Source organism: Scomber scombrus, chromosome 21 (assembly GCF_963691925.1).
Source record: "Scomber scombrus chromosome 21, fScoSco1.1, whole genome shotgun sequence".
NCBI lineage: Eukaryota > Metazoa > Chordata > Actinopteri > Scombriformes > Scombridae > Scomber > Scomber scombrus.
The window spans coordinates 12,690,785-12,718,597 of NC_084990.1; the positions used below are offsets into that span (position 1 = coordinate 12,690,785).

A 27,813-nucleotide genomic window follows, 5' to 3' on the forward strand; every position below is an offset into this window, starting at 1 on the left:
ATCTGAGTACCTTGAATGTAACTAAGTGCATTTACTGAAACACTTAAATTGGAGGTAGGCTACTACTGATTAACTTAAATATTTCTATTTTATAATATTTCTACTAATTCTACTCCACTAGATTTCAGAGGGAAATGTAGTACTTTTTACATCACTATATTTATCTGACACCTGTAGTTAAGATTTTATATACAGAAATGTGATCATCTTCTAACATTTAGATATAACTACTCAACTTGACTCAACATAATAAATAGTCGTTGAACCTGAAGTGGCTGCAACATTTAAGTGTTGCTTACATGTAAATACATCAATGATTAATGATGACCAACTTTAACTGTGTGTATCAGTCTTCAGCCACTTTGCTTTCGATACTTTAAGTCCTCCTCCTCTCAAAAAATGTGTTTTGCTCATTTTTCCTTCAGTTGGAAGTTTGAGCTTCACTGTGCAGAATGATGTATGTGCAGAGTTTGACACTGGAAAGCTGTTTTTACATTCATCTGCTGCACAGGGAAAGATTCTCTGTGTTCAATGAAAATCTGAGTTTTAACAGTGAACCTACGAGCAAGATGTGTGACATGCTGCAATGATTAGTTGATTAATGGAATTGACTGCCAACTATTTTGATAATCAATTAATAGTTTGGAGAATTTTAGGAAACACATGGAGACATCTTGTGTCTAGCAGTTAAACTTTTCACTTTTTTTGCTTGCAGGTGATACACCAATCCTTCTCATGGTCGGTAAATTAGTGCCTTTTATATAGTTTAATCAATAATAATGCATCATATTTTAATTGTTATATTTTGTGAGTAAAATCTGAATCTGCAATGCAATCCGTAACATTTATCTGTCATGAAAATGTAGCAGTATGTTTTCCTCTAGATGTAGGATATGCAGGTTTTGTAAGTGTTTTGGCGGCCCTCTATGAGTTATTTCGGGGTACAATGAGGTAGAATAGTAACATAATCCAATATTTTTCATATCTAAACATCATAATGAGTCTATTGCTGTTTGGGGCCGTTTTCGTTGGAGGTCCCAGGCAGTTGGCTACCTTTCCTTAAATCACTGCTGTCTCCTGCCCCTGACAGTGAATTTGAAGTGAGGGCGGGCTGACTCAATCTGCCACTCCCCGCTCAGGCCTTCACGGGAGCGCGCCTGTATTCCTGCGCGCAGTCACGCTTTACTACCAACAGGCACTTAACTCCAGGGAGGAAGTCACTGAGATTGGGAAACGAGCAGCAACTCCAAACGTGCCAAATAAAAAGAAAAAAAGAAAAGAAAGGAAAAACCTTACCAAGGGACGGGAGGAAGTGTGAACGCAGCATTTCCCTCACTGGGAACAGTAAAAACACCTAACTTTAATATGGACTAGAGACGCTCGGTCGCAGCAGATGGAGGCGGCGAGAAGTTTGCTGTTTGTCGGGGCCGTGCTGCTCGGAGTGACGGCCGCCTTGGGGAGAGAAGGTGGGTAACTTTCGCAGCCATTCCCGTCTTTTAATGGCCTGACTGTCACTAAAATAGACACTCGGCCTGTTTAGAATAAGAGCATATAGCATGTAGGATATATTCCAGTAAATATTCGAGGTTCAGCTCGGCACAAAGAGGTTGATATCTCTGCCGAGGAGAGCACATTCCTCCGTGAGTCTGCAACCCTCTCTGTGCAGGCAGTTGAAGTTGTGGCTCGCGGGATTTATGAAGCGCTGATTAGGAGAAAAAAAAATCCCACCTGTCACAAAGTAGCTCAGCTTCAAACGAGATTTACTGTTTGGACGTAACTCACTCATTGCAACTTTTGGCAGGTTTTGTTGCACACATAAACACCGGCATCAATGGCAGTGTAGCAGGTAAAGAAATGTGAGAAACCTGCTTTACTGCTCGTGGACAAACAGGAGGTGACTACTACTGACTTACTGACTTGAGCGTTAGGCTGGTTTGCTCTGCCCGTAAACAAAAACAAACCAACAACAATAACAGGCCGTACATTGTGTGCCAAGGATCATGACGATGTCAATTATTCACTTCTGGCTCCAAAGAGGACATTGTCTGTTAGAGGACCACTTGTCACACTTGGTGCTTGAGTGCATGCCAGTAAAACGAGCTAAACTGAAAGAGCAAACAAGAACACCACATTTGCAAGATACTCACAAATCTCTCACAAATACTATTTCTGCCTGTTTTTGTTTGTTTGTTTTTATAGAGGAGCATTTTATAATGCCCTCATATTTGGAGTCTCATGACTCAATCTTTTCTTCAGTTCATCAGAGCTGAATTGATTTAGACCTGCAGCCATTAGTCGATTAATCATAAACTATTTTGATAAGCATTTAATCATTTTATGTGATTTAAAAAAAAAAAAATATATATATATATGCAAACTCTAATTCCATCTTCTCAAATGTGAATATTTTCTGCTTTCTTTGACAGTATACTGAATATATTTGAGTTGTGGACAAAAGAAGAATATTAGGACATAATCTTGGGCTTTGATCAAAATTTGTTCAATATGGACCAGAGAACTAGCCTAATTAATTGCTTGAAAAAATAATAATCAGATTAATGAAATAATAAAAAATAATAGTTAGTTGCAGCCCTAAAATGATTGGTTGATTAATTGTTCAAATAACTCAAGACTCTCAGAGCTCAAGAATATAAAAGGAAAAAAGCTTTCGACTGTAGCAACATTCTTACTCTTTTCTGTCATTTCATGAGCTTTAGTTTAACAATTTATAAGAAAATAAGTTAGTTGCAACCTTATTTTCAACTTTAGCCTGGTCAGCTTTTTAAAAGATTCGAGTTAACAGTAAAAATATTGATGTTAGTAACTCTGAGAATTCCTTTTATAATACAGTCTTTATTGATGTGCATGAGGCAGTTTTTATTGACATGCACTTGTTAAATAACAAAATCCTGCAGAGAAAGTAGGTCAGTGCATGACTTTTTAAACAGAGTAATAACGAATGAAATATATGTTGTACTTGTGGGTTTAATCTCTGAATAGGAATAATAAATAAAGAACTAATAATCATTAAAGCCAAAGTTTACTATAGGATCTATTAAGTAGTATTAAGCTCTGTGGTGAAGCTCCTCTGTTTTATTAGCTGTTGCTGGCACAACCAGCAGCAGCACTACTACACATGCTCCCTAACAAAGCCGATGGTCGCAGATGAAGTGGTTTCCTAATAAAACCACATTGTTGGTGGGAACAGGTTGGTGCACTTTACTGCACAGTGTCGATCTCTGTAGCATCTGCTCACTGTGAGTGCTGTGATTGGCTCGTAGCCCCTGGGTTTAGCAACCCATGATGCACAAGAGGCCAAATCTGAATTTTGTTTACTTTCAGTTATGAAGTCGTCAGTATTTCTGTCCACTAACACACACACACACACACACACACACACACACACACACACACACACACACACACACACACACACACACACACACACACACACACACACGTCCTGTGGCCAACATGACTCCAAAGGTCAGTGGTTGCAATTGCAGCTGTGTTAGGGTTTTTTCCTTTTGGTGGTGGGAAGAAATCCTTTCAAAACCAAACTTCTTCAGCAACCTGCCCCTGTTCAGTAGCCTCAGTCTCCACAGGGTTCATGTCCTTGTCACACTTCAGTGCACCCACTGAGCGAAACTCACTGTGAAGTGATTAAGTCCTACTGAATTGGCCTCAGTGGCAGGTTAACTCAGCCAGCCGTGACTCACCAGTCTAGACTGCGTGTTAGTGATCTAACTCACTTCGAGCTGAGGAAGACGGCCATCGCTGGGCTTCATTACCAGCCTCGGAGGAAACTTTCGACACCTTCTGCTGTGCTTCTCTTGGTTTTGAGTTACACACCTTCAGCTTGCATTTAAAGTGAGATGAATCCACACAAGGAAGCCACCGTTTAAACATGAATCTTTCAGCAACCCTCTTAGGAATAAACTATTATGTCATAAAAAATGTTTGATGATTGCAATGGATTTTCAACACACACCTTCTGCATTTACCAATCTTTTACTCAACATCTATATTTTTTTCGTTGGTTATTATTGGTCTTTGGTTGGCAGCATCTTTGGTTTGAGTTTGGCAGGAGACTTTTGTTGCATGTCATCTCTCTTCCCTCCTTTCCTGTCACCTCTTTACTGTAGTTTTCCAAAAATAAGGCATTGATGGTTTACAAAGTACCCTAAAAAGGAGATAGAAATGTAACTTCAGTACTATTTTCTATATTTGTCCAGTAGTATTACTTATCTATATATATATTTATCTTGATGAAATATTTTGCCATTCAAAGTTTCCCATGTGTAATGAAACAAATGAAAGCTACATAAAGTTAAATCTTACACAAACTTGGAAAAATTATTTGAAAATAACCTTTCAGTACAGTTAATATCAGTCAGATCAATCTATATACATGTGCATATATAGCAGATAATAAGTCGACTGATATCAAAATACTTTCTTATTAATACTGTGATAGGTGATGTTGTCCAACCAAGCTGTGGGCAATATATCAGTATTTATTGTTTATGGTCCATCACTGTAATGATATTATTCTCTATTTTTATGAGTTGCAACACCAAATTTGGTCATCCAAGTTAACTATACAGAACAATTACACAATCAGATTCCCCCCCCCCCCCAAAATACCTGAGATTACATGTTGAAAATGAGAAATTCAGCTTGACCCACGTTATCATACAATGTGATGATCTCTGCACCTTGAAACTGGTGATATCAGAGCTTCATTAAAAGAAAATTAAGGGACAACTGTTTTGACAATCAGTTCATCATTTCAGTCATTTGTCAAGAAAAAATGCTTAATATTGGTTGTTAGTAGCTTTTCGAAAGTGAGCTTTTGCAGCTTTTTTGTCATACATGATAGTCAGTGAAACGTCTTTGGGTTCTGATTGATGATTAATCAGTTAATCCCATTAATACTTGGCATCAGAAGACAGACTTATATTCTTTCTTCTTCCAGTATTTCCCATCATGTCCTAGTCCCTAATCAAGTTTTAGATTCAGTATGTTTTAAACATGAATCTGTTCTTTGTCTTTCTTCTTCCAGTAATTCCCATCATGTCCTAGTCCCTAATCAAGTTTTAGATTCAGTATGTTTTAAACATGAATCTGTTCTTTGTCTGCACTTTGCATATACAGTCTTCCCTTTTGGAGTCAGATCTGCATTTGAAAATAGCTGCAGGTATTTTTTTCTGTAGTAAACATGTAAGAAAGTATGCAGCAGGTTTTCTGACGCAGTAGTATGTTTGTGATTGTAGTGTGTGGATGACAGAGGGCATGAGCGAGGAGTACATGTCTCTAGCTCCAGTACATAACAGATCCTGTTCTGCTTGTCTGTTGAGCAATACCTGTTTTTTCTTCCTCGGTCGTAGGGTGAAGGGGAAGAAAGAATGTGTTCAGGGAGGTTGGGAGAAATTTGAAGTTTATGCAAGACACGTCGCTGGGATTAACACGACACTGGAAGCAGGACTGACATGTTTCTTTATTTTTCCCATGATTCTTTGTAACAATGTAGAAGACATGGATCTGGTGTATTTGTGTGTATTAGTGTTGGATTCTGCCTGTAAAGCAAATTGCCCCTCGGACACATGAAATTGTTTTGAATCTTGAATGTTAAATCTTAGAGCTAATAGACAGTCATAGAAAGTCCTGCTGGATCAGCTCGTTCTGTTTGTGTTGAGCTTTGACAGGATCTAATCTGTTAGAGGAGAGTCGAGTCCAGATGATCTTGTTGACTGTTCTGGCGCGTCACCCTGCAAGCTTTTCTGCCTCGATTCAGACTCACTCTCCTTCTGGTAGCATTGATGCCATCGTGTTTATGTCACGTAACGTACATACTCTAGTAAACACACACGCACACTCCCTGTGTTAACTGGCGTGCTGCCACACACAGGTGTGGCTTCAAGCTGGCTTTCAGTTTTCAGGCAGTGGTACAATGGTTCAAGACACAGTCAGATTAGATTTGTCAAATCCTTCCTTGCAGGAAACAGATTAAAGGATAGGTTCACAATTTATTTTTGAAGTCTGTCTTAAAACTACAGTCAGGTGCCTTTATGAACACTGACAAAGTTCTTTTTCTTTTGCTGTAATCATTCCTCCTGTCCATACCAGTCAATAGAAGATGTGCTTTCAATGTAAATGATGGGGGTAAGAAATCCTCAATCTATATATTTGACAGTTTATCTGAGGGTAATATGAGGCTTCAGCTGATGGGAAATATATAATAATATATGAGAAAATCAAAATTAGTCTTTAGTTCAAAGTTCCCTCTTTATTTTTTACTGTTTTTCTGTGCTGATTTGCATTGGAGGCATATTACCACAAAGATACAATTTTGTACTGAAAAGACGTGAACTTTGGAAGACGTCCACTTGAGTCTATCTCATTGACTGTTCTACTGCTGTACTATTATTGAGTCCTGTACTAGCATCACTTACATCATGAAAAGTTGAATCGAAGCAAGCTTAATGGCGGGGGCATGCTCAGAAGAACAAGTTTGCTGAAGAACAAGCGTGTTGTCCACGAATGTTTGAAGGTAAAAGTGTTCATAGCTGTTCCAAATGGTCAGGCTCCTATCAAAGGAATGAAAAGCCAGCCATTATATAGCATTCATAGTGCTGAACTCAGTTGTTAACAAAAAAGTGTCAAAAATAGTTGTGTAAAGAAAGAGGGTTTGAATGAGCCGTTTAAACACTGCTTACTTCCTCACCTCCACACACCTGGCCAATCACCGGATGAAGCAGGCAAGATTGCCAGATTGTCCGTTTTGTAAAGTTACAGAAGACTGAACAGCATTTGAAAACCTGTCCCTACACCTTTTCAACACCTAAATTGGTGGTGGGGGTGGGTTGTAAGCAACAATGCAACAAACACACCCATTTAACGCAACAGTTGGTCAGGTATGTGGAGGTGAATCATGGTTTGAACTCTCTATTTGTATTTCTGTCACTAAGAATGCCTTCCAGTATAGATTGTCAAAAAAATTGCACTGTTACCTGTATTGTAATGTTAAGCATGTCTGACAGACAACTTTTCACTTTGCCACAACATGTTGTATGAAGTTGGTTATTTCGAGCAGCCAAAATTCTCACACGCAGCCTCCACCAATTCTGATGTCAGATAAATCAGATCCTCCAACAAACACTTTGGTTGGAGCATACTGATACCTTCAGGATTCATCAGATCTCATTTGCTATGTAAAATGGCTGTTAACGACTGATGAAGACATAACACACAGCCAACACAATCAATTGTTGCAGTGTTTAAGACAAACAAAGGACTTATCACTTGTAGGTGACTGAAATTCAGTAAATCTGAAATAAACAAAATAATTGAATTAGTGCTGTGCGATATTACGATATATATATCGTAGTGCGATATAAAAATGTCTACCGTACAATATAACCCTCTATCGTTTATATCGGAATTTTAATGTGTGGGTTACTGGGTTAGCTCTGTTGCTATACTAACGTTAACGTTAGCGGCTAACATCGCTAACCAACGTTACTACGGTTGTGGTTTAGGTACGCAGTGTAAAGTACAACTCAACGTTGGAATGACCGTCGGATAATCTAAATGTATCATGTACACCACGCGCAAAGACTCGTTTACGGCACTGCTAGGGGAGCATAGATGTAAACAACATGGCAGAGACGGAGAGCTTGGCGGAGAACACAGTGGGAACAGAACCCAAAGAGGAATTGGTGCCGAAAATACTATATCGGGACTTATATCGTTATTGGGATATAACATTTTGTCCATATCGCACAGCACTAAATCGAATCGAGCTGTATCAAGTTCCTTTGATGGATTAAACCTGCCTCGTCTTGTGTGATCACAATCAATGGTTGCTTGTTCTTCATGCAAAGAAGTGCACACTGACACTGACTGAAATGAACAGAAGTGTGTTAAAAGCATGTCTGAAGTCGAACATCTCGCTGAACTCAGTAGGATCTGACCACAAAACGACCTAGTTGCCATGATAACTGTGTCCAGCAGCCATTTCCCAGCCAGCATGAACACCTTCGACCCCGTGTGTGTGTCTGTGGCAGTGGCATCAGCTTGTATGTGTGTGGGTTGGGGTGACCTGTCGGGCACTGGCATCATTGTTTGACCTGGAGGGTCATAGGTCACTGACGTGTCTTGGAACATGACTGGTCTCTCTTGGTTCCCCCACCCGCTGATGGAATACATGCAAGTGTGTCATCTTCAAGATATGCAAAGACACACATTCCTTTGAAATGACACTTTCCAGAGTCCAAAAAGAGGTCGGCAACGGCCAGTGGACACTGAGAGGAACTGACAGGAAGAAATGAATGGGGATACAAAGGGGGAATTTTCAGACAATGAAAATGACTAAAGACACTAAAATTAGATGAGGAAGGCATGGATGGTAACATGACAGTGCACGGATAGAGCAAAGGAAGGGATAAAAGAACAAAATCGTGAGAGAATATTTCAAGCCACGGAGATGGAAAAGTGGGCAGCTCTTCACAAGGCCCCACATACACACGCAGGCGTTGCTGAGAGACTTTTTGGAGAGCAAACAATGAAGGAATAAAAGGAGAGGAAGCTGAGAACTGGCTTTACACACACTTTTTAGAAATGGAAAATCTGCTCTGTTGTGCTTTCTGTTACGGCACATTTACCTAATCCCCAGGCTGGAGCTGTCCGTGTTGTTTGTGTGTCACAGACTTTGTGTTTCTGTTTGGATATGCTGTCTTATTAAAAAAGGATTTTAAATTCTGGACAATAAAAAGCGCGACTCCCCTTTTGGCTCGACGTGTAAAGCTATTTTCCATGATGACATCATTGAAGGAGGCAGTGATTAGGCATTTGATTTGATATCTGACACAAGCTGCAACGACTGGGTGTGTATTTTCAGCAGCCACACTATTAATCATAGACCCATTTGCTGCATTGAGAGCCACAGTAGCCTGCTGTCAGATTTTTAATGGAGACTTTATTTACTCTTTATGACCCAATACTTTGTTGCTGTGTTTGGTGAGCTGTAGCAGCTGTAATATGAGTCAAGTTCTGAGCACCCAACCATCACCAAGGGACTTTACACGTGGCAGATGCACATACTTGATAAGAACACAACTTTAGCGCATACAGTATCTCCTGGACCTTGATGCGCCCCAGTGTATCATGAAAATCACCCTCCTCCTGTCCCCCGATGATGCATCTGAGTCCATCCAGCCATGTCTCCAAAAGGAGGGACGGAGATAGCACGGGGGGCTCAATCAGGAAAAGTAGGTTGACTATTGAAGGGCTGTTGGAAGGAAGCCAGAGGAAGTCATTTATAACATCAGAAGGAGGGACTGTCCACTGTGTGACTGCCTGCTAAAGCATGGGAGCTATGTGTCTGCGAGTCCCCCCCTGCCATGAATTGTAATGCAGTATGACCCGCTGTGGGGAATCTCTGCTCTCTGTGGCCAGTGGAAAATATATCATACACATTAAGAGACAGACGGAGGCAGTGCATGCGGTTTGTATTTCAAAGTATGCATTCAAGGCCGCTCATAAACAGTGACATCATCAAAATATGTATAAGTCTAAATCCTTACAGTCATTTTGACTTTGAATATCTTACACAAGATCGTGTGCCTGTAACTTAAAGTAAATAGATGTAGAAATTCATAAAATGTAAGAAAAAAGAAAGTATCCATCGTAAATTCCTTCTTGTGTCTGGCCATTAGTCCCAAACCCAAAGATGCTCCATTTCTAATGATACAACATTGGTAAAAGCACCAAATCATCCAATTTTAGAAAGTAAAGTCAGTAAATGTTTGACACTTTTGCTTAATAAATTAATTAAATAATGAATTATCAAAGTTGTTAGTGATGACTTTTCTGTTGATCAACTAACAGCACTTTTACATGAATGTGAGTGCACTGTTGTTTAAAGTTAAGTCTGGTGTTAGATAAACTAAAATGTATTCTAAAGATTTTATATCAGTTCAGTGTTTTATTTGAATTGTAATAGTATCTAAACTAGATTGTTCAGATGCTGCACGATGATACTAAAGACCTCATGCGCCAAGTAACTTTGAGAACATTTTGCCATACTGCCACAGAAATAAAGCAGTGACTATTCAATAAGATAAAAAAAGGTTTGAAGTTCTTTAAAGTAATAAAATAAAGAATGAAGTGCAGCATGAAGTCAAGTTCATGTGTTTTTCTTTATGTTGCAGTGTGCCTGGGTACAGACATGAAGCTGGCCCTGCCCTCCAGCCTCGACAACCACTCTGAGACCCTGCGGCTACTCTACACCGGCTGCCAGGTCGTCCATGGCAACCTGGAGATTACACACCTTCATGGACAGCCTGACCTCTCCTTCCTACAGGTATACACTAGCTGCATAGTTGTAAAATGAACGAGAGGGAAACAAGTAAAAACAAAAGAGTTAATGAGGGTGGCTTTCTGTTTTGCTCCAATTCTCGTACAGGGAATTGTTGAAGTGCAGGGCTATGTTCTTGTAGCCCATGTTTCAGTGAGTTTGTTGCCTTTGGACAACCTTCGGATCATCCGAGGCAGCCAGCTGTACAACTCCAGCTATGCCCTGGCTGTGCTGGATAATACTCTGAATGGACATGGACTCAGTACGCTTCGGCTTCGTAGCCTCACAGGTCAGAAAACAGCAGAGCGTTAAGACCCAAACCCAGTATGGCCTGAAAAAGAATTATGCTCTCATTTCATTTGATATCCACTGTTACAGTAAGTTCATGCTCCTCTTACGCATTGTCTCCCCTGCAGAGATCCTGTTGGGTGGGGTGTATATCTGGGGGAACCCCCAGCTGTGCTTCCCAGAACCCCAAAACATAAAGTGGGAGGACACCTTGGATGTGCTGAACATCCACGATGGGCAGCACCAACTGCAGCCTCGGGCCTCTAACTGTGAGCACCTGATTGACTTTTAAATATTCAACATCCCAAAAGCACATCAGCATGTGTATGAAAAGGACAGTTTACTGTTCATAGATACAAATACAAATTGACATAAAGTGTTCAAACAGTCAGACTTCACTGGATCATCCTGGCACATTATGTCTACCTCTCTTCTTATTTTTTGATGATGGGTTTTTTCTTCTACAGGTCCGAGTTGTTCCCCTACCTGTAAGCAAAAGGGCTGCTGGGGTGAAACTGCACAAGACTGCCAAACCTGTGAGTTGACATCATGTGTACAGTATGACAGTGACAATATTTGTTTTTTTCTGGAAAAAGTCCAGAGGCTGTGAAGTGAAGCATAAAATTAATTTTTTTTCATTTTTGTTCAAAGTGACCAGTACTCACTGTGCGTCTGGATGTCAGCGGTGTAAAGGCGAACTGCCCAATGACTGCTGTCATATGCAGTGTGCTGCAGGATGCACAGGACCCAAAGACTCAGACTGTCTGGTAAATGACACACACACACACGCGCACACACACACACACACACACACACACACACACACACACACACACACACACACACACACACACACACACACACACACACACACACACACACACACACACACACACTTGTCTTTATATCCTTGTGAGGACACTCATAAACATAATGCATTCCTTGGCCCCTTACCCTAACCTTAAACACTACAACTAAATGCCTAAACCCAACCCTTACCCTAAGCTCAACATAAATCCAATTCTAACCATAACCTTAAAACCAAATCTTAACCCTCAAATTGCCCTTTGAAGTTGTGAGGACCGGTCAAAATGTCTTCACAACATAGAAATCTCCTCACAGCACTGGTTTTAAACTGAAATTGGTTCTCTCAAAGATAGAAAGACATACGCATGTTCACTTTGTTTTTGTTTTCTCTCTGTGCTTTCTGTGCAATCTTGTTATGGTGCCTGGCAGTCCTATCATTTGTGCAGTAACACATTTCCTCCTTCCTCTTCTCTCCAGGCGTGTCGTCACTTTAACGACAGTGGTGTGTGTAAGGACAACTGTCCCCCACCCACTATTTACGACCCCGTCTCCTTTCAGACCAAACCCAACCCAAACAAGAAGTTCAGCTTTGGAGCCACCTGCGTCAAGACATGTCCTTGTGAGAACTTATTTTAATAAACCTCAGAAAGCAGCAACACAGTGCTCAGCTCCAGGCCACTGGTGCAGCTGATGATTATGAGCCTTGCTTTATGATGGTAGATGCAGAGGGTTGAGGAGATAAGATTATTTTGTTGCTTTCCTTGCAATGATTTCCACATAAACTGCAGTGATTCAAAACCTGGCAATGTTACATACACACACCTGCTTCTCTAAGGGCCTGATTTACTAAGATCCCAAATAGTGGGTACTAAATTGCGTGCGCAGTGCAATAGATGCGGGTGGTCTACTATGAATAACTGCGTAAATGAAAACAGGTGCAACAGGGTGGAGGTAGCATTATATAAATGTTTTGCGTGTCTTTATGGAGAGTTTGGAGGAGCAGAAAGCTGCAAGCGCAAAATGAAATGTGATCAGGTTCTAGTGGAAGAGGTTGACAAATATATTATAGTTTCACAAAAACAAATATTACCAGAAAAACCGACATATGGGAGAGAATTTGTGACAAAGACGATGCTGTTAGTAAAACCAAAAATATTCCACTCCAAAAATATGATCACAATGCGTGTGCTAAATAACATATTTGCATTTTCTCCTCCCTGTATTTTGCACACTGGGGTAAACACACCCCACATTGCATATTCATTATGGCAAACGTACTAACATTTTTATCTTACACATTTGAAAGACGCAAACCTCAGTGCACTGGGTTAGTAGATCAGCTTGCATATTTTTTGCGGGTGATGTCAAGTTTGCACATGTTTTTACACACGCAAACCTTTAGTAAATCAGGCCCTAAGAGTTTAGGCTACCAGCTTCCCATTTCATCATAACCATTTCATTTTCTTTTTTTTACTGCTGCAAAGATGCCCTTTGAACGCTTTGTCTCCCTGTCTTTAGATAACTACCTAGCTATGGATGTGGCCTGCACTTTGGTTTGTCCTAAAGCCAACCAGGAAGTTATCACCACCAATCCTGATGGAAATGAAATGCAGAAATGTGAAAAGTGTGAAGGAGACTGTCCCAAAGGTGGGAGTCATTATGTTTGTTTTCGTGTATTTGTGTGTGACACAGTGCTGCTCCACAGGTGATTTGCACTGCATGAACTGATGTTCTGATGTGTTGCATACTGACAATAGTGCAAAGTAAACCAACCTGTTTCTGCAGTACGTTGTTCTTATTGTTGCTTCTGGGGCTTGTCTCATGAGTCAAGATTGGTAAATTTAGATAACTTGGATAATTATTTCCAATCATTGATTTTTTTTTTTTTTTTTAACCTTCAGATCTCAGAAGGTCTAGACTAGACGCCTAACCCCAGACTTTTCATTTAAGTCATTTAACACAGCCATTTTAAAAAGTGCATTCACAACAAACTAATACAGCTATTGTTTCTCTATTACATAAACAAGATAAAAGATGCATAAACTCATACACCAAGAGCAGACAAGAAAAAGTTGGCTGTGGATAAAACCCATTAATCAATGTACACAGAGAAAGCCTTTCATTTGAATGGCGGTATCCGTGGCAGGTCCCTCATAGCTTTGAACAGTTTACGAATATGATCCAAGTGTAACATACTTCCCCAGCTGGAATAGTTTTTACAGGTAAGTCATATCCTCCACATATCAAAATTGCTGTAGGCACTGGGCAGGACTGCCCTCTCTCAACAATCCTTTTCGCTCTAGCTTTCATTAGCAAACATTAGCAATTTGTCAACCACCTCGTACATTTACTGTTATACAGAATACACCACACTGTGTTTCATTCTATGCTGATGACATTTTTGTTTATTTGGGATGATGTTGATCCTTCCCTACCTGTTATACTGAACATGTTCAGTAAATTAAGTTTAATCTCTGGATTCATGATAAACTAGTTAAAATCTATAATTTTTCTGCAGTGTGTTATGGTCTCGGTATGGACAACCTTGGCGTAATGGACAACCATGCCATCACCATGGTAACCTCCTCTAATGTGGAGCATTTCAACACTTGTAAAAAGATTTTTGGCAGTCTGGCCTTCCTTCCTGAGAGCTTTGAGAGGTAAGATATAGAAATGCCAAATATACTGTAGAAACTATGTACATTTTTAGCTCACAAAAATGCATGCATTTTTATATAAAAAAAACCTAACCCTAACCATAAATTAAGTAATTAACTCAGTTGAGGTTGAACCTATTAAGTGACAATGTCCCACCCATGGGACACTTAAGCCTTGGTGGCGTTGTTTTCAGGATCTTTTCAGGATCCCTTCAAATATTTAAGTTTGCAGCAGCGTTTGAAGATTATTTGTGCAAGTTAAGCAGAAGGTCACCACCCATGCCAAACAGATTACTGTACTCCAATGTACTTCAAACCCAAACTTGGATTTGTTGTCTTAGGCATTTTTCACTTTTACAGTGACAACTATGTCAGGGAGGGAGACACAAAATGAGGAGTTTCATGTTTTAAGGAAATATAATTGAAGTGAAATCAATACATAATATAACAAATAGTCTGCAGAGTCACCAGTTGCTCTGTGGAGGTGTTGTAAAAGGTTTTTAGATCGACTAACGTCACACCTATCTGAGATCTCATATCTGAGTTGTCAAGAACAGATTATCTTCAGTGTGTGCCAACTATTCACAATGAGAGTGAATGTTTTCTTTTTGTTTTGTGAAAGATAAACACAAACCTGAGATAACATGCATCAGTGAATATAGATCGTACAAGATATTAAATCGAATTATTAAGTTTAATTTCTATATTGTCTTTTTTGCATATAAAATGTGTACTCTAATGTCTTGCTCATTCAGGGACCATGTGACAAACACTTCAGGCCTGACTTTCAAGCAGCTGAGTGCCTTCAAGAACCTGGAGGAGATTACAGGTACTGAACACAGTTTGTTGAACCCCTTTTAAGCTTTAAATTCTAAAGTCTTGTATACAGAGCATGTTATTGCTCTTCTGTTAGTGTTTTTGCATATTTGTCTGGTTTTGCTTTTGCAGGTTATTTGTACATTGATGCCTGGCCAGAGGACTGGACTGATTTAAGTGTGTTTGAGAACCTGAAGGTGATCAGAGGCAGGATGCTCTACAAGTAAGACTGCCACATCTGTCTGTAGGCTCACTCGTTCTTTCTTTTGTTTACATAAAATAATCTTTTGTCCTGGTTTCAAAACTGAAACCACTCAATCATTGTACTGATTTTAGCTGCCTTCATGTCCAGTATTATATGAAATGCAAACAAATATATTATAAAGTGTTATATCATAGCTCAAGTTAATGTACAGTATTAGTTTCTTTATGCCTGGTGCCTCACAACATGTCACTGTGTTGATGTCCGTCCTCCTACATTATGTGCTTGTTTGTGCTCTGCTTTTTTTTACTTTACTGTATGTCTCTGGTTCAGTTGAGACAGTTTGTTCACTTTCAGGGTTATAAAGGCTAATTATTAGCCAGCACAGCTACATTAACCTGCAGCACATGCCAGCTAAGATAACAATAAGAGGGACGGTAAACTAGTGCAGCATGCTCAATCTAGGTCATAATGACAAGTGTGAGATCTGCTTGTCTGGCAGTGTTTTAGTATTTTACAATGGTAAATGGTAAATGGACTGTACTGTTTTAGTATTTTACAATACAGTCTGACTTTATGGGCTGCTGTTCTCATAAATACTTAAGTCTCCCTGTGAATCGTTTCTAGCTACTTTTTATGTACAATGTTTTTCCTTCAATCATGACTCAGTTTTACTTTCTTTTCAGTTTCTTTCGTCATTGTTCCTCATTAATGATATCGTCAGTTTGTTTTTCAAAATCTTTCAACTGAACAACCCCTGTCATCTTTCCATTTTTTCCCCATTATTCTTTCTTTTCTGCTCTTTTAAACTGAAACATGTTGATACCTTATTATCACACTTGCTCACATGTAGACTTTCTCTTTGTTTAGGGGTGTGTTTTCACTGGCCATTCAGAACTTACACATCCAGTCTCTTGGGTTGCGTTCACTACGCAGTGTCAGTGGAGGTTTAGTTCTGTTCCACAACAATTCCCAGTTGTGCTACACCAATTCCGTGCCCTGGGGAAGTCTCCTCCATCCCACCCAGGGACCCCACTACATCGTCAGCCAAAATCAATTAGCCAACGTCTGTGGTAGGTGAACATATGTCTTTCACGCAAAGCGATGCCAAGGCGTGTTGATGTTATTGTGGTTGTACTTTGATCGAGCACTTGTCACAAGGCAGCTATCTTTATCTGGATAAAATATCTCGCCCAGATACAAGATTGAGTTTATTGTTCCAACAGAAATGTAATTGCAAGGACGGTGCAGAAACTATGTTGTAATGCAGTTTTTAAAAACGATTCATGCTTGTTATTGCATGTTATTGTAAATATTATTACAATATTTTTGTAAATTGCAGCTTGTTTGCACAGTCCTTCTTAAGAGTTTCTGTGTACATTTTTTTTCTCATTGAGCAACAGAAGGAAATGTTGCAGTTTTACCTCCCACAAACATGCGTAATACAGTGGAATACAAGCTCATAAAACAGTGATAGTGAGGCCTGATATCTGATGAGAAGAAGCCTCATCATGCTCTGCTGCGTCTGTCTCTGCATGTGTTTTCAGAGAAAGAGGGCCATGTTTGTCATCCGCTGTGTGACGGGGGCTGTTGGGGCCCAGGGCCAAGCCAGTGTGTATCCTGCAAGGCTTTCCAACGAGGCACTGAGTGTGTAGAGCAGTGTGACATCTATCAGGGGTAAGAACGTTTGTGTGTGTGTGTTTGGGTGTGGCTGCACAAAACTAATAAAAAAGTCAAATGATAATATTCCAAATAATACAGTATACTGGAAGTCGTAATCTCCAATAAGTAAATAAAGAAAATAAGAAAGACTATTGTGTCTGCCTAAAGTTAACGTGAACTGGTGGATGTATGTGGGGTTGACTGGATCAACAGTCAATACCAAATGCCAAAGCAGTAACAGTAAATCAATCTGAAAGCTTTTAACTTAAATTGTGCCCTTAAACAAATAAAGATCATGAACAAAGCAAATAGAGTTGATAAAACACAGGACTCGAGCTGCTCTTTGCACAGTAACTGGACTGAACAGTGACGTAATAATTACAAGATGTCATAATAGAAACTCCATAGAGATCCATTTTGAAGTTGTTAGTTTGTAATCTCCAGAAATAGTGAACTAATACGTATCTGTGCATGTTTATATTATCTTTCTGCTGATCTGTAGTCGATTTACAGTTTGATACAAAAAGTTAAGAATGACAGATGAAGTCATGCCCATGACCGTGACTGAACATTATATAGGTGTTATTATGCATGTACATTATAATGTGCATATTGCTTAGAATCATAAGTTAGACGACACATTTTAAAAAAAAACACTCATAACATTTGATGATCAAAGTACAATTACACTGAAAGTTACAGAATATTTAATACATACAGTAGTACTGTATATTTATTGGTTTGCCCTCCTTGAGTCAGAGAACATGTGATCCTGCCACTCAGCAGGTAAAGCCTGACAGTATCAGTGTTGGTATGGTTATTTGCAGCTCGGGCCCCCCTTTCTAAAAATGTATGTGCTTATGACTCTGTCAGGTGCTTCAGATAAAAGCACCCAACAAATGCCAGACTATGTTATGGGATGTTCTGTGACATTCCCTCTGTGCTTGTGTTACAGGTCTGTGCGTGAATACATAGATGGATCCTTGTGTGTTGCCTGTCACGCAGAGTGTCGGCCTCTCAATGGCTCTGCCTCCTGTCATGGCACGGTAAGATGTTTCTGAGCGTACAGTGCTGAGTGGGATTACGTAGTGGGTTTCATTCTAAACATACCCAATAATAATAAAGTCATGATTTCTCAATTCAATCAACCATTTTGCATGCAAAAAAAGTTTCAGGATGCAACTTGAGTCCTTGGAAAGCAGAAATCTTAATTCATTAATTCATTAAATCATTATTTAATTTGTTTGACTTGAAGACACAAACTCTAAAATAATTGATAAATTAAATTTAAACAGGATAACAAAATTATTTATCAAATTTAAAAAAGGACAATTAAACAACCTGGGGTCCCAGTACCCTCATAAAAGGATATCATTTATAAAAATGCCTCAAATGAAACAATCTGAGAAAAGAAAAATCACACAAAGATCTTTGTTTTATGAGTAAACACAGCTTTCAAAAGCCACCACCATGTGACCACAGTATCCCAGGATCAATTGCAGCAGGGGTATTTTGTTGCATGTCATCTCCCTTACTCTTTCATCAGGTTTTCTTCCTGTTTTAACTGTAAAAATTATATAACAGAAAAGTATTCCACACCAAGGGTCCTTCTTCAAGATCAACAATCATGATGAAGGCCAGAGGACTGAAACATCATCATCTGAATAAAGAAGTAGCCACAGTGTGTGACACTAATGTCCTGTTCTGAACTGTAAAAAGCACCAAATAAATTCAAAATTGCCCCAAAGTAATCAAAAAAATTTAAATTCACCATGTTGTACCTGTGTGAATATGTCTAATCTTGTCTTCTGTCTGTCTCCAGGGAGCAGAGCAGTGCACAGAGTGTCAGAACTTCCAGGACGGTGAGTCTTGTGTGGATCATTGTCCGAGCGGTGTGAAGGAGGATCAGCATACTGTGTGGAAGTACAGCAATGCTACAGGACACTGTCTGCCCTGCAACACCAACTGCACACTGTCGTAAGTGCACACACACACACACACACACACACACACACACACACACACACACACACACACACACACACACACACACACACACACACACACACACACACATCTAAGCACACTCTGTACACACAGTGAGAATTATTTCACACCAAAGTGTCTCTGTTTCTGTTTCAGCTGTACTCAGATGGATGAGAGAGGCTGCCCCATTCATACCAAGACAGGGTGAGATCCTCTTAATGTTCAGACACTATAAAGGTGTCTGTATGTGCAACTTGTTTTGTTTACAAATAATTTTGGTACAATTTTGACCCAATTCAATTTTTTTTTAATTTAAATAATTCTATTTGAAATCGGCCTAGTTGGGTTTCTCACACCATAATAGTCTTTTCCATCACAGTAAAGCAATGGTGTCTCTCTGTTTAGACCGGTTACAACTATCGCGGCTGCAGTCGGTGGTGTAGTGCTTTTCTTCATCCTGCTGGCTCTGCTGGTCTTCTACCTGAGGAGACAGAAGAAGCTGAAGAGGAAGGAGACCATGAGGAGGATCCTGCAGGAGCACGAGGTGGGAACTGAGCAAATATTGATGTTGCGCCACATAAGTTATACTTGGGTCAGAAGTGAAGTAATGAAGGAATTTGTTTTATTGTATTAGTTTATTTGTCAGGGACAGTGCATATTAATAAACATATCTGTAAATATGCCAGACTTAGCCCAATCAAACAATCTTTTTCTTTCTTCATATGTGCAGCTTGTGGAGCCTCTAACACCCAGTGGAGCCTTACCCAATCAGGCCCAAATGCGTATCCTCAAAGAGACCGAACTGAAAAAGCTCAGGGTGCTGGGTGCAGGGGCTTTTGGTACTGTTTACAAGGTATGTGAGCCAGTCTTTTAAAAACACAAGAAAACACCAAAACTGAAGCATATGTTGTTATTTCATATGTATATTTAGATCTCTGGTGAGTTTTTGAATGCTTTTGATCACTGTTTCAGGGAGTGTGGGCTCCTGATGGGGAAAATGTGAAGATACCAGTGGCCATTAAGGTTTTAAGAGAGAACACCTCACCAAAAGCCAATAAAGAAATCCTTGATGTAAGTACAAGCATGATACACACACATGGATCTTAACAATACATGTTAATACAATTTTTAACCCGCAACATCTTTCTTCTGTCTTTTCCAGGAGGCCTATGTGATGGCGGGGGTGTTCAGCCCCTACGTATGTCGTCTGCTGGGGATTTGTCTGACCTCCACAGTGCAGCTGGTTACTCAGCTGATGCCGTACGGCTGCCTCCTCGATTACGTCAGGGAGAACAAGGACCGCATCGGCTCCCAGTTCCTCCTCAACTGGTGTGTCCAGATTGCAAAGGTACATAAACAGGACACAAAATATCATCTGAAACATCTTTGCATGAATGTTACTGTTGATTTCTCTCTCTGATACTGTATTTTTTCCTTTCAACTTTGATGTTGTATCAGATTGTACATTGGTGGATCTGTGTGTGATGGATATGTGCGTGTGTGTTGGTGTAGGGGATGAGCTATCTAGAGGAGGTCCGGCTGGTCCACAGAGATTTGGCCGCCCGCAATGTTTTGGTGAAGAACCCAAATCACGTAAAGATCACTGACTTTGGTCTGGCTCGCTTGCTCGATATAGATGAGACTGAATATCATGCAGACGGAGGGAAGGTACAGTAGCGCTGTGATTGTAGGAACACCTGCTTTTTTTTTCTTGCTTTTTTTTTAATCAATTATCTGTGTTTCTAGGTACCTATTAAATGGATGGCTCTGGAGTCAATTCTACACAGAAAGTTCACTCATCAGAGTGACGTTTGGAGCTACGGTCAGTGTCACTAACATTAACAATATAATGTTAAATAAATGAAGAGGCATGTTTGGAAGCTAGATAGTTAAATCAATTTTTATGATGTAGCATGATGCTACTAAGTGATTTATGTGTTCTTTTTCATCACATTTGTTATGATAGAGACATCTGGATTTTAGTGAACATTTAATTTTGTAACAATAGGAACCTGTGTGTTGTTCTTTTTGCTTGTTTGTTTTTTGCAAAACTAAATTCTGCTTTCTAATACAAATCTGCATGCTTCAGTAAAGTAATCAATATATGCATCTGCCATGAAAGTGCTTCCAAACTTCTGCAAATCTGTAGGAGAAGAAGAAGATTTTGGTAGATTTCTTACTTTAGATTAAATGTTGTGCTGTTGTAACGGTGCATTTCCCTCTCAGGGGTGACGGTGTGGGAGCTGATGACGTTTGGCGCTAAACCCTACGACATGATCCCAGCGAGGGAAATCCCAGATGTTTTGGAGGGAGGAGAACGGCTGCCGCAGCCCCTCATCTGCACCATCGATGTCTACATGATTATGGTCAAATGTCAGTAGTAATAGTTGTTACTGCACATTTGAATTGTACATACTGTCTGTATTTTAAACAATCAGCTAATTCAATGGGATGGTAAATACGCAAACTTTATATGAACATGGACTTTATTTAACGTGTAGTGTATATCTGAAGTTCAATCCAAAAAGTCAGGATTTATGAAACAGCTTGGATGTATCTCACTATTATCTATTCCCCATTAAACAGTTACAAAATGGTACAAGATGATTTATAGAGATCTTGACTTTCTGTTTGAATGGCAGGTTGGATGATTGACCCAGATAGCAGACCAAGGTTCAAAGATCTTGTGAATGATTTTACTGCCATGGCTAGAGATCCACCTCGCTACGTAGTTATTCAGGTAAGTTTATGTGTAAAGCCTCCACTCTGATGTAATGCTCATGTACATTATAGCATACAGTGCATATATATTTATCTAAAACGTTATTTTTTTAGAGATTAAAAAAAACAATCTTATACATCAACATTATGTCATCATATTCCACTGAAGCTCTGCTTCCATCAACATAATTGCTTTTCCATGTATTTCCTTCATTGTTTGCAGAATGATGAGCAGATGAGCATGTCCAGTCCAGTGGACAGCCAGTTCTTCCGGATGCTACTGGAGGAGGAGGGGAACAATATGAGGGAACTGCTGGATGCTGAGGAGTATCTGGTGCCACAACCAAACCTCTTCCCCAGGACTCCGGGAGACGGGGCTCAAGCTAACGGGCCATCCAGACACCAATCATACAGGGTCAGTTGGTTTTTGAACATGTCCTTTACCTAGGAACTCAAATATGTGTGACTGGTATGTGTTCTTGGCTTTTATTACTACTGATTATTTCTGAAAAGCTTACCATTGTGCAAGCAATAGATATTGTTCTGTAATGTGATAACTTGGTTATTAGGTTGAACTTTGTGTTTAGGCATCATTAACCTACCAGCATTAAGTACTGTGAAAGAATCTGTACACACTTTCCAGGTATATTTTTTTAGGGATGGCAGTGGTGGTCAGTCAGGCCATCACTTTGCTCCAGACTAAAATAAGTCAAAACTTAATTAATTAATTAGACATTCACGATCATCAGATCATGCATCCTAATTTCAGTTTGTCCAATTCTTTGACCAAATACTTGCAGAACTAATGACATTCCCATCCGCTTCAGTTGTACTTAAGCACTAATTAACAAATGTTGGCATGCTAACACGCTAAACCAAGATGGTTAACATTATACCGGCTGAACATCAGAATGCTCGTGTTGTCACTGTGAGCATGTTAACATATTTATTATAGCATTAACAGAGCTGTGAACATGGCTCTTCTTCTTGTCTTGTTTTACTGTATTTTTACGCTGTTGTATCACTTTTAATGCTGTATAAATTTTAGGTAATATAGTTGTCATGGTCGATGTAATTAGGCTGTGTGAATTTTCAGTGAGACACAATTCTAGAAATTAAATTTGCTAGCTGTAGTTTAATTTGCAAGAATGTTTTATGATTGTCCAGGCTTGATAAAAGGAATCCCATTTAGGGAACGAAAATTTGCACTTACTTTAACTTGTTGAACATATATTAGCCATGGAGTCCTGGGAACTTTTGAGTGTCTGGATTCACCTTCTTGTCTGTTTTTCATTCATTATTTATGTCTCCTTTCTCTCCAGCAGAGTAGAGATCAGAGCTTAGATGTTGAGCCCTCCATTGTCGGTGGACCTCGCAGCATGTACTCCTCCCTGAGCACTCTTGGCCGCAGCCAGTACCCCACCTTACCATTAGGAGGCAGCACCTCCAATGGCATGTGGACTCCCCAGTACCCCACACTAGCTCGCAGTCCCTCCGCCAGTGGCCAGTCTGACTCTGTCTTCCTGGATGGGCCTGCAGAGGAACACGGGCTGCCCCCGTCCAGCCCCGGACGTTACTGCAAAGACCCCACCTACCCCAACGACAGCCAGGACGACCTGGAGACAGACGGGCCAAACGGCTTTCATCCTCATCACTTTCATCACTCACTGCCCAGACGAAGTCACGGGTATAATCATAATCATGCCTTGCCAGGTGAGCAGGAGATTCCTTCTTCTGTATGCTCTCTAAAACAGATAGAAGTTTATAATATTAAATTTGGTCCAACGTTTCTTCCTTCCTCCAGAGTACGTCAACCAGGAAGTCCAAGATCTCAGGCCAGGGATCCCTGAGCGGCCCAGCACGCTGCCTCGTAAAGGCGCCAAAGTGGAGCGACGCCTTCCCAACGGCCTGAGCTCTGGTCACAGTGTGGAGAACCCAGGCTACTTGGTCCCCATGAACTCCAGGGCATCCACCTCGCCAGCCTTTGATAACCCGTACTACCTTGATCTTGTGGCTAAAGCCAACGCTGTAGCGGGGGCTGCAGCGGTGGACGGCCCTGGGCAACTGGAGCGAGACGAAGGAATGCCCAGGCAGGTGAACGGGTTTGTGACCTCCACGGCGGAGAATCCGGAGTATCTGGGACTAGCGGACACCTGGAGTGGATATACTTGAGATGGGGAATGGAAGTGATGTGAGGAACTTAAGTGGAGATGCAGGTTGTGTTCGCGGAGTGAGAAAATGGCAGAAATGAGCTTAGGCTTGTTTGAATTTGGGAAAAGTGTGCACATATGGAACTGAGACTTCTCTGGAGAGAAGAGAAGTGCCCAAATAGAAAAATAACAGTTGAGGGTGCACAGCAGAAATCACCAAATCACTCACTTGTGACACTACATGACTCAGCACAGTGTAGCATTAATCTGGTGTCCACGGCATAATCTATATTCCTGTCTTCTCTGAGCAATCTGTGCTCTCTATGTGACTGGTATCGGTGCCAAAAAGAAAAGAAGAAGTTTACTCAGCCACTGTAAATAATTCAGTACTTGATAAGCAAAGGAGTTCACGTCTGTCAAAACCCATCATGGTACTCGAAGGAGAACTGGGGAAGATTTTAATCTCAGAATCCAACATTTGACTGGATTAATGAATGCTGATTTTTCTTTTTTTTAAATGTTCATTTTCTTTTACGTTTTTTTTTTCCACATGTGAAGCATATTTTGTAATTCCTTCACTTCCCCTGTGCATCCTGATATGCTAGTCAGCCCAGCTAAACAGAAAAACATAGAGTACTTTGACAAAGTGAGCCATAATATGCATTGAAGACGATGTTTAGTATTCTGGTCACTTTCTCCTGACCTGATGGGGGTCTTCAATACACTCAAAAGCCATTTTGTCTTGGCCAGAGGAGGCCTTGCAGCCCATCTGGCCAGTAGACGTGCTCCCTGAAAGAAAGGCATCCTGTATGTAGAAGACAGAGGCATTGTGCTGCACTGATGTATGTGGTCGTTAGTGTCGTTGGTGGCTGCAGCTACTTTGTGGTACGACAGATGAGGTATGAGGTAGCAGCAGACTTTTTAGGCTGCAAAAATCTCAGAAACTCTTTACTGGTAATTAAGTTAACTTTTCAGGAATGTACTATTTTTCAAAGATGAGTATTTGCATTTAAATTATGCACAATGCACTGCATGTTAGGATACTACATATTTCCCCTCAGGCTTGTGTTATCACAATGAGCCTTTTGGTTTTGGTGGACGTTAATAGTGCAAGAAAGCACTACAAGCTACTCGTGAATATATTCCAAGAAAAGTGAAGAATTTGCATGTGTATATACATGTACTTGTTACCCTTTATGGAACAAAAAGTAGGTTTGCTGTTTGTATTTTTATGTATAAGTGAGCAACGCACTAGACACTGGAGCTGAATGTGATTATGATGATGCAAACATTGCTGTGCTCGGTTTGGATAATCAATGCATGGCTCAAATTCCACTCACTGAGAACCCACTGGCATCCCAGTTAATAATCAACAGCATTTTTTTGAAGAGTGATTTTCTCTCTCTTTTTTCATGTTAACTGGTGTTGGGCTGGGGGAGGTCAAACAGCGTCAATGGAGCCATTGTCTGACCCCCATGTTCTTGTTGAAAAGTCAGCACTCTCCCAACTCGCTCGACCAGCAACTGATGTTTTCGCAGCATTGAAAAGGGAAAAAGATTTTTGGGACTCTGCTGCAGAATGTGGGTCAGTGTTCGAGGGTCGTAGTGAGGAACATTTTTAAGGCTTGAAACAGGATATTGGGTGATTTTTTTCCCCCTCTCTCCTGTTGCATACTAAAACTGCAACTTGTCATGCAGCTACTACTGAGTAAGACATTTTATAAACGTAAACCTCTCTGAGACAGATAATTTCTCAGAGATTCTCCACTTAATAACTTAAATGTGCCCAGGGAAGAGTGGCAAGGGTGAGAGTTTTTTTTTAAATGTGTACAAGCCCCCACCTTACCCCCATCATCATGTCAGTTTTAAACTGAAGTGTGTGGGAAATGATCTTTTCATCTTGATGTTCTCATACGGGTTTAAGGAAAAGTTTTGTTCCACAATAACATCTTTAAAAATGATACCTGATTTCATATAATAATTTCTTACATACTAGAAATATGTTTTTTTTAATCAAAACATATTTGAATACCTTCTGCTATTATATACTAACATTGTTCAGAATTAAATATATTTTTTTGAGTGATAAGAGTAACATAACAGTTTTTTAATATTTTTATATATAAAGTGGATTTAAGTGTTTTGGAATGAAACCCTTCATATGTATTGTTGCTGTCAGGTGAATACCTCATAGCTCCACGTCAACTTTTTAAGAGAAGAGCAGCTTTAAAGGACAGGTTCACATTTTTCAAGGCTGTATTAAAACTACAGTCAGGCGCTCATATGAAACAGTGCAACTGCTTTTTTTTTTGGCTATAATCATTCCTCCTGTTCATACTGACCATTAGAAGATCCTCTCCAGAAGTGTTTTAACTGTAAGTGATGGGGGATAAAATCCACAGTCCTCAAGTTTATCTGAAGCTAATGTGCAGCCTCAGTCGGCCACATTTTTCAAATTAAGTGGATTTATTCCAAAGTTAGCATGTTTTCAATACAAAATTCCCTGTTTGTGTTTCCCTGGACAGTGTCTTTTCTGTTGAGTGGCATTGAGAGGATATTAACAAACCCAGGGAAATTTAGAGTAAAAAGTTGGTAACTTAAACTTTTGGTTTTATTAATTTAAACAGGAAAAGCTTCATATTAGCTTCTAATAAACTTCTAAATGTTTTTGCACAAGCGATGGGTGATGGGTTTTTTCCCCATCACTTACATTGATAGAACAGCTACTCTAATGTCAGTCTGAACGGGAGGACTGATTACAGCCAGCAAAGATATTCATTTTATCAATGTTCATATATGCAGTTGAAAAATGTGAATCTATTCTTTTATGATTGACCAAAATGCTTTTTTTGCATTGATGATGATTTTTAAAAGCCCCCCCCCCCCCCCGAATTTGCGAAAGCACCCATAGATGCCATTCATCCCTCCAAATTTCCAAAAGTTGAGTTTTAAACTATCACATAAAGTGCAGGAAACTTTTGATTTGACAAGTCAGTGTGTAACTTCAAACATGGACGTCACCGCTGCCTGAGGTTTTCCCAAGATCATAACAATGTACTACGTTATAGCACAGCTCACAGACGTTCCCTCTCCCTTTTTAAAGAATGTGACGTACACCTGTAAATACAATCACAATTAATGTACTGGTGTTTACACTGTGGTGTCTTTTTTTGTGTAAATTCATTTTAGACGTCTCATTGGAATCTGACACACAAGAGAAAGCAAACATCTATTCGCCGTCCGCATCTGTGCAGCGACTGAAACATCTGTTTTTACTCTCATCAGCCTTGTTGTTTTACAAATGGGTAGATATAAAACCATGGCAGTGCACTAAGTACAGGACTTTATGATTGGAATCTGCTACATGTCAGAAATATTCACGGTTATTTGTTAATTTAAACCGTATTGCAATGAGATTGAGCAGAGGAAGCGTAACCCAAATAACAACGGGGCCTGTGGTTATTTAGAAGTCAGATTTGACCAAGAGGAATTAAGATAAGAACAGTTAACTTATGGGAGCGTGCTGAAGGTTTTATAAATTTAAATATCTGTAATTTACAATTTGAAGAAGATGTATGTTTTGTACTTTTCATGTGAATGTTTTTTTAATGCATCCTTTCCTACCTTTTTGGTCAGTAAGTCCCATAATGTAAGTGTGTGTGTGTGTGTGTGTGTGTGTGTGTGTGTGTGTGTGTGTGTGTGTGTGTGTGTGTGTGTGTGTGTGTGTGTGTGTGTGTGTGTGTGTGTGTGTGTGTGTGTGTGTGTGTGTGTGTGTGTAAATCATATTGGTAGCTAATTTGGATGCATTGTGACCGGTTGCTCTACTGTGGAGAGATAGAAGGGAGGGGGGGCGAGTAAATGCATACGAGGATATTTGATGAAGAAATGGTCATTTTTATATGGAATTGTGTGCATATGCTGTGTGTGTTGTTCAAACTATAAAAAAACAATTAAACCTCCAACCTGTGCTCTGATTATTCCTTAACATAAACTGAAAAACTTCAGTTCTTTCTCTTGAGTTTGTCAAAACAAATAAAATCACTGATCAGTTATGATATGAAAATTCAGTCCATTATTTGGTGATCAGTTCCTGTCTTGACCAATATGATTGAAAACAGACTTTAATTGTAAAGTGTCGATTGAATGTATTCACAATTTTTCTTCC

At 39.9% G+C, this 27,813-nt stretch overlaps 1 protein-coding gene across 2 annotated transcripts; it reads left to right on the top strand.

Moving 5' to 3' along the window:
• Positions 1 to 1,117: 1,117 nt before the first annotated feature.
• Positions 1,118 to 27,610, top strand: erbb2 (erb-b2 receptor tyrosine kinase 2). Of its 2 annotated transcripts, none has more exons than XM_062443247.1 (27): positions 1,118 to 1,466; positions 10,215 to 10,366; positions 10,469 to 10,649; positions 10,777 to 10,917; positions 11,116 to 11,184; positions 11,300 to 11,415; positions 11,933 to 12,074; positions 12,974 to 13,102; positions 13,974 to 14,115; positions 14,868 to 14,941; positions 15,061 to 15,151; positions 16,001 to 16,203; positions 16,678 to 16,807; positions 17,748 to 17,838; positions 18,615 to 18,769; positions 18,935 to 18,982; positions 19,184 to 19,322; positions 19,509 to 19,631; positions 19,751 to 19,849; positions 19,941 to 20,126; positions 20,291 to 20,446; positions 20,525 to 20,600; positions 21,005 to 21,151; positions 21,421 to 21,518; positions 21,723 to 21,914; positions 22,822 to 23,212; positions 23,304 to 27,610. In XM_062443247.1, exons 1-27 carry the CDS (start codon positions 1,394 to 1,396, stop codon positions 23,669 to 23,671), a joined length of 3,912 nt encoding a protein of 1,303 aa, XP_062299231.1. In that variant the 5' UTR covers positions 1,118 to 1,393; the 3' UTR covers positions 23,672 to 27,610. The 2 variants fall into 2 exon arrangements, with proteins under 2 accessions (XP_062299231.1, XP_062299232.1); XM_062443248.1 differs by having other exon boundaries at positions 22,825 to 23,212.
• The last annotated feature ends 203 nt before the right edge of the window (positions 27,611 to 27,813 follow it).

Bases quoted from the DNA above. Each gene is read 5' to 3' on its own strand.
- erbb2 (XM_062443247.1), top strand. From the start codon at position 1,394: ATGGAGGCGGCGAGAAGTTTGCTGTTTGTCGGGGCCGTGCTGCTCGGA. The intron at 1,467-10,214 runs GTGGGTAACTTT...TTTATGTTGCAG, and splicing joins GGCCGCCTTGGGGAGAGAAG to TGTGCCTGGGTACAGACATG. The intron at 14,116-14,867 runs GTAAGATATAGA...TTGCTCATTCAG, and splicing joins CTTCCTGAGAGCTTTGAGAG to GGACCATGTGACAAACACTT.